This window comes from Castor canadensis, chromosome 17, assembly GCF_047511655.1.
Source record: "Castor canadensis chromosome 17, mCasCan1.hap1v2, whole genome shotgun sequence".
NCBI classification, from domain to species: domain Eukaryota; kingdom Metazoa; phylum Chordata; class Mammalia; order Rodentia; family Castoridae; genus Castor; species Castor canadensis.
Window position 1 is genome coordinate 59143788 of NC_133402.1, and position 7221 is coordinate 59151008.

At 49.6% G+C, this 7221-nt stretch overlaps 1 protein-coding gene across 1 annotated transcript in view; it reads left to right on the forward strand.

Moving 5' to 3' along the window:
• Positions 1–4798, forward strand: part of Mras (muscle RAS oncogene homolog) — a 47625-nt gene extending 42827 nt beyond the window's left edge. The window contains exons 5-6 of the mRNA XM_074059182.1: positions 560–639; positions 1677–4798. Coding sequence (XP_073915283.1) covers positions 560–639; positions 1677–1776 — 180 coding nt within the window. The 3' untranslated portion in view covers positions 1777–4798. The remainder of the gene's footprint in view (positions 1–559; positions 640–1676) is intronic.
• Positions 4799–7221: the final 2423 nt, after the last annotated feature.

A 7221-nucleotide genomic window follows, 5' to 3' on the forward strand; every position in this document is an offset into this window, starting at 1 on the left:
ACCTCAGCGTTATCCTTGTGTAAACATGGCGGAGCTCCCAGACTTGTGGATACAGAGCAAACAAGAGCTGGAAGGGGCTGTGTGCTGGGGTGGGACCAGCACAGACCGGCCAGGGTCACCAGGGTTCAAAGTCCTATTCATGGCTGTGCTAGGAGGCTAGGACCTTGCCCACTGCTGTCCATACTGGCGGGGCCCAGAAAGACAGTCAGAGGTGACCTTCAGGTGGAGAAACTAACCTCAGAGAGGATGAGGACAATCAGAATCTCTCTTAGTTTGAGAAAGTCTTTAGTCTTCAAATATATAAAAAAGATCATTTGAATTCTGTTTTTAGAGAGCGCTTCAGTATCTGTGAGTAGGGAACAAGGGGGACTTGTCAAAGCCATTAGGAAGACTTTCAACCTTAGAGGGCAAGAACCTCCAAAGGAGGCTTGAGGCTGCTAGGCTGGGGCTCTGTGGGGGTGTTCTCACTCAGAACCTCCGAGAAGGTGCGTTCTTAAGGGTGGATGGGGGCTTTGTGGGTCCTGATTCCACTTTGACCAAACTGAGCTTTGCCTTCCAGATTCCGTACATAGAAACCAGCGCCAAGGACCCACCTCTCAACGTGGACAACGCCTTCCATGACCTTGTTAGAGTAATTAGGTGAGGGCTGTGCCCCGCCCCCCGCACAAAGCTGTCCCCTTCCTGGCCCATCCTGGGTGTCCTCCCAACACCAGACCTTTCAACTTTCACCCTGGTAAAAAGTAGGCCCCTGTCCTCTTCCCTGCCCTGCTAGCTGAGGCTCTATGGTATTTCCTCTGAACGGCCAACCCTGTGATTCTGGGGCTCAGATTTCACAGGCACTGCATGTGCTCCTTCCTCCCAGACCACAGGCAGTCCTGAGGAATAGTCCCCAGAACATTCCTTTGCAGACTCAGTGTCCAGACCTTAGTCACCTGGGGCTCCTATGACTAAAACTGCCTCCTGCCTGCACTCCCCACCCCGCCCCCATCCATACCATTTCCCAACTCTTCACTAGACTAAGCAGCCTGTGGGCTGTTAGCCAGCTGTGCATGAGCCCCGGGCATCTAAAGGTGACCCCTGCTTCCCACCTTTCAGTCCCTTCTCCACACACACCCTGCCTAGGCCCCTACACGCTGGACAACCTGACTTTCTCTTTATTCCTCTGCATAGTGGAGAACAGTGTAGCCTTCACTCTATGTTTGTTCTGGAAGTTCCCCTCACTTAGGGTATAATGCACTCAGCATTGCTGATGGGTTTGCATGGACCTTTAGCTCCAAGGGCAGCTTTTAGACATAGGGAAAGTTCAAACATGTAAAAAGCTTTTGCACTCAGTGGCCTGCCATTTTATTTAAAATATGAAACATAGAAATAGAGGCCCACAGTGTAAAGCATAAGACTTGGTGGAGCATAGGATTTGAATAAATACAGCCAATAATTTCTGTCAGTCGGATGTTTTAGGTTTCTCCCTCCCCTTCTTCTCCAGTTTCTTCTTCACAGAGAGGCTATCTGGTCAGGTCTCCTGCAGCCACTAAGAGAACAGAGTCCCCAGTCTGTACTCCCAACCCTTGACCACCAGAGCAGACCCCTCTGCCCCTGACTCAGGAGTAAGAGGAAAAGGTGCAGGAAAGAAGCAAAGCCCATCTGACCTTGACTTTCTGCCCTTCATTATTCAAAAGGCAACAGATTCCAGAAAAAAGCCAGAAGAAGAAGAAGAAAACCAAATGGCGGGGAGACCGGGCCACTGGAACTCACAAACTGCAGTGTGTGATCTTGTGACAGCCTGGGATCCTGGGAACAGTGACCATGAACTGCTGGCCCTTGGGACCCATCCACTGCCTGACTGCACTGAAAACATTTCTAATCACAGCCCCTGGCCCAAAGACTCAGCACAGGAAGGGAGCAAGGGAGGGTGGCTGGGAGCAGTCAGGGGCTGGCTCTGCAGGAGGGAACTGGATTTTCCATCTCCCAAGAGACAAGGAAGCCACTGGTAAACAAGCAGCACTGGGCCCTTCCTGTGTTGACTTAACCCAGTTCATTCTCTCTGGTGGGTTGTTGTTTTTCTTAACTACATACAGTTGGTTTGATGTGGCGCTTATATCTATGTAACAAGCACCAAACAAGCCATGAGCAAGCTTCTGCCCCTGCTCCATCCAGTGTCTGAGCTCAGATGTCTTTTGTAGAATTTTAAATTATTTGAGTGATGAGTATTTTATTAAAAGGGTCTGTGCCCACTGCCTGGCAAAGTCCCCAGTCTTCAGCAGACCTCTGATAACTTGTCTGGAACAGGGCTGTTGTCTTCTTAATTGAGTTTTCCTAGCAGTGCCAAACTCCCCCATCCCCAGGAAGAAAGGAGAGTGACAGAGAGGACAGAAGTTATGGGGACAGTAGTGGAGGCCTCTGGTTATGGGTCCAACCCAGGAAGGAAACCAACACTGCTCATGGCCTAGAAAATAGGAGACAGGGCTTTGCTATTGTCAAGGACACAGAGATTAAAAAACAGTTTTATTTTGCTGAGGTGAGTGGCTGGCGTATATCCACCGTTCTAAGAAGGGTTGTCATCAGCCCTAAAAATATATAAAACTAAGGTGAGCGACCAAGGCTTTGCAGAAGTGCTCATTTTTTTTCCCAGACAGTTCAGTGTTCTTCCCAGATGTGTGAGGAACCCCCCCGCTCCCCCGCAACAGATCCCCTGATTTTTCAGCTCTCTCTCTCTTCCTGCTTTTCCCTTCATCCTGCTGCCTGGTAACTCTGATACAAACACATTGACACATCAAAGGAAGCTATGTGGACACCATCTAGAACATTCTAGTTCATTCTGAATCTTAACCAAAAGGACTCAATACTGTTCTGACTGAAACAGCACCAGGATCTGAAAGCCATTTCCTCCCTAAGCCAGCCTCGGCTGACTTGGCTACCTTTTTGACTCATTTTATTACTCTCCACCATCTTGGTGGTAGGGAAAGTTGGCTGATGACATGGCTTGTGTACACCTATTTCTGCGAGGAGGCAGAACTCCCCCCAACTCCTTGACGAGCCCCCCTCCCTCTCTGGTGCTGCAGGTGGAAACAGCCAGGATGGAGATGGCAGAACAGCAGGAACAACAAGCATGCATCCTGAGAGAAGGCCAGAGGATGAGGTGGCATGGCTAGTGACCTTATTTTCCAGATGTCACAAATCAGGTCACTGTCCAAACCCCAGCAGGCAGCCTGGGTCCTCTTTGGAAAAAAGAAACTTGTGAAAAAAACCAAGTGAGCACCAGACTGGATGCCCAGCCACTTGGCGATTCTTCATTCCAGAACATGCTAGGCTCCTTGCACAGGGAGGTCAGTCCTGAGAAGCCCCACCAAGGAGTGAATCCGCAGCAGGAGGAAACAGTGGGGACTTCCTATTTGTCACATGGCCTTTTTGCTGTATTCCTTAAATGAAGGATAAGCGAGAACATTCCAGATGAAGCACTTCAGAGGTTCCCAGATCTACAGTATTAGTGAATTCTTCCACACTGAAAAGATAAGCTTTCTCCAGCCCTTAGGCTCCTGGGAGCCTTGCTCATAGCAAAGCTGGTGGGGATTGATGGTGGACGTGAGGAGGAAGGAAGCGGCCTGGATGGGATGCTTTGCATGGAGTGGAAGGGGAAGTCCCACACTCAGTGCAGTGGAAAACTCCTACCAGGCACCAGCCGCCACGAGCAAACCCCCTGCCACCGTGGAGCTGTGACTCCCCTCTGCACTGAGTGGGGTTGCCTCACTGGATGCAGATAAATTGGCCTAAAACAAAGCCCTGAGCCATACGGGTAACCAGAAGGGAGGCTCCCACCATTCCTGTCCCTACCTCTCAGAAGATGCAGTGTACCTGGTCCCATCCTCCAGGACACCTCTCCTGAACTCATTCCACGGTGCCGAGATGAATCTGACTAAGGGCTGGGCTCCACAGCTTCTGCTTAGGGGCCCATGGTTAGCTTTCACTGCCCATGACTTCATTTTCCCCATAGGTGAGATGGGAAGTTAACAAACACCCCAGTTTTTGAAATGGGCCCTGTGACAGAGGCAGCTTCCAGCGAGCTGGAGAAGTGTAACCAGGGGTCTAGCCTGCACATGTCCACCATCACCTCACAGGGGTAGTCTGGTTAGCCATGGTACTCCATGACTGAGGACCTGCTGGGACTGTGGCTTTGCTGTCATCTTCCCATAACCACTGGTTTTCCAGAGAGAAGTGTGACCGTCACATCCCCTGGAGCACACCCTTCCTGAAATCCCCTCACCCCATGCCTTTGCCATTCTCAGATCTCCCACCACTCTGACACGCTCTGAGGGCTCTGTTTCTCCTCAGAGCTAATCCTAGCCATCTTCCCCACCCCACAGATTGGGGCTGGGGCCACCTTATGTCCCATGTTCTTTGTCACATGGGACACCTGGGTGGCTTCTCTTAGAACATTTTGCTCACACCTTCTCATGTCACTTGCTGCAGAAAGGACTTGATTGGTCTTGTGTGGCCAGGAAGTGAGACCCACTAACACGTGACAATTCTAACCCAGAGGCCCTTCACACCTGTTACAGTAAACCCAGAGGCACGGATGGGTCCCCTCCATTAGCAGCCCATTGGCTGGAAGTTCCATGTGGGGTGTACTCAAATTACTGGGTGACTCTGAGTACCTGGCTTTTGTTACCCGGTACTAACAGGTGGCCATTGTTGTGACACAAGAGCGAAGCACCTACATCTCGATGATGCTTGAGCCTTTTATGGAGCTTTTTACTAAGTCTTTGTGTATATTGACTCATTAATAAAGAAACAAAGAGATACACCTGTCTCGTTTCCTCTTATTCAGATATTCCTAACGTTTTGTTGGAACATTGTGAGTTATCAGCGTTTTGCTAGAACAGCTGCCTCTTCCAGAGCATGGCGTTAGGCTTAGCCCAACCTAAAGTAAGGAGGGAGGTTTCTGGTAGCCATGAGGGTGTCTCCTTCCTGCACAAAGGCAGGTTGACGCAGTGTTTAGATGCACAGCCCCTGTCGCTTTGCAAAGCTGGCTTTTGGCTCTATCCTTGACCTTTGTGAGCATTTCAAGAAAAATGACCGTCTCTAGTGTACAACTGCACTGCCTGTGAGTGGGAAACCCATGCCCAACTTTTAAGTAGTTCCAGTACTAAAACTAAATGTAGGCGCCCGAAACAGTGCTCTCTGGGTGGGATCCCTGTTGGGCTATCTGCCTGGCATTCCATCATGAAAACTCTTCCCTGCCCCCATCCACCGGAGTACAGTCTTTTGTACAGTATGATATCATTTCTTCATTCATTGAACCTAGTGGGAACTTGATCAAGCTGAGGCACTCAGGGTCCTTTTTCCTGGAAATAGAAGCCAAATTTCTCTCCTGATTCCTCTTTGGGTGACTATAGCTGAGACACATAAACTTGGGGGTTGTGCTGGAGGATGCCGTCTTAACCCCTGCACTGGGAGCAGAGAAGGCTGGGCTGCAGGCCGGAGGGGGGAGGGGCAATGTGCCCATTCATTCATTTATTCATTCATTCCACAAATGAGTATCGGGCCTTAACATATGTCAGGCATTGGGCTGGGTGTTAGTTATAGATTGCAGAATGGGGGCAAGGGTTTTCTGATAGCCTTTTCCTTCTCTCCTGGACCCAAATTTGTGACTCATGGCTGTTACAACAAATTACCAGAAACTTAGTGACCTAACACTAATTTATTCTCTCACAATTCTAGAGACCAGAAGTTCAAATTCAGTACCACTAGACTGAAGTCAAGATGTCAACGGGCCACACCCCTCTGGAGTTTCCAGAGGAGAATCAGTGCCAATATTTGATGGCTGCCAGCATTCCTTGGCTTGTGGCACATCACCTCATTCCTCCAGACCAGCATCTTCAAATCTCCCTCTTCGTCCTTACGTTGCCTTCGCTGTGTGGGTCAAGTCTCCCTTACTCTTGCCTAATGCCTCCTCCTCACAGAACCATTTCCACAGACTCCTTGCATCCCTCTCCCCACCCACCAGCACCTCTGCCACACGTTCTGCCTTCTTGGTTGTGTCAAACCATCTGTGTTCCTGGCTAAAGCCAACTTCTTTGGGCCAGTAGCACCAACCAGGACATTACTTTGACATGTCACCCCTCTTTTCCCTTTACTAGGTTATTTCTCGTGTTAAGCGTAAGTAAATCCTTTCCTTGGACCCATTTCCTCTGACAAATACCACTTGCTTCTCTGCTGACTTTTGCAGGAAATCATCTTAAAAGAGTAACCTATATTCACTACCACAAATTCCTCTCATTTCTCCCTTTAAACCGCTATGAAGGGACTTTCGCTTGCTCCACACCCCCCTCCCATTCTTAAGATCACCAGTGGTGTCCATCTTGCTAAGAACTGTAATGGTGCAGCATTGACACCGTTCATCACTCGTCTTTCCCTAAACCTCCCTCCAGTGGCTTCTGGGATGCTGCCATCTCTTGGGTTTTTCTCCTTCTCTGGTCTCTCACTTGGCTAGTTCCTCCTCTCCCACGTGACCTGTTCATTTGGGAGCACGTCAGAGCTCAGTGTTTGGTCATCTTCTCTTCCTAAACTCACTTGCCTGGTGGTCTCATCCAATCTTGAGACTTACGTGTACGTGTCCTGTTTTTGTTTGTTTGGTACACTGGTGGGAACTCATGGCTTTACGTGTATGAAGCAGGTACTGTACTGCTTGAGCCACACCTGCAGCCCTTGGTACTTTGGTTATTTTGGAGATAGGGTCTCACTTTTTGCCCAGGCTTTTCTGGACAGAATTTGTCCTATTTTAGGCTTCCTGCTGTAGCATGGCAAGGTAGACCACATCAATGAACACCAACAATATGAATGGACTGATGTAGTCATTAGCTTTCGAGAAAGGCAGTCAACCATGTTCCTGCACTCAGGCAACCTTCTGAGTGCTGACCCACACAGCAGGGTCCCAGAGAGGGCCAAAACCCAAGCACTGCCAGCAGGCTTGGTGGTGCATGTTTATAATCCCAGCACTAGGCAGGGGCAGGGGCAGGGGCAGGTGGAGCACAAGGTCCAGGCTAGTCTGGGCTATTTGACCCTATCTCAAAAAAATAACCAAACAAATTTTAAAAACCACTGTGTCAGAGGGGTCACAGCCTGATGTGGATGGGGTGTCCTTATGATCTGTACATTAAGAGGAATTCCTTGACCTGGGGGAACAGGAAGGAGGCTCTCGGAAACCTCGTACTCAGTACGTGAGAG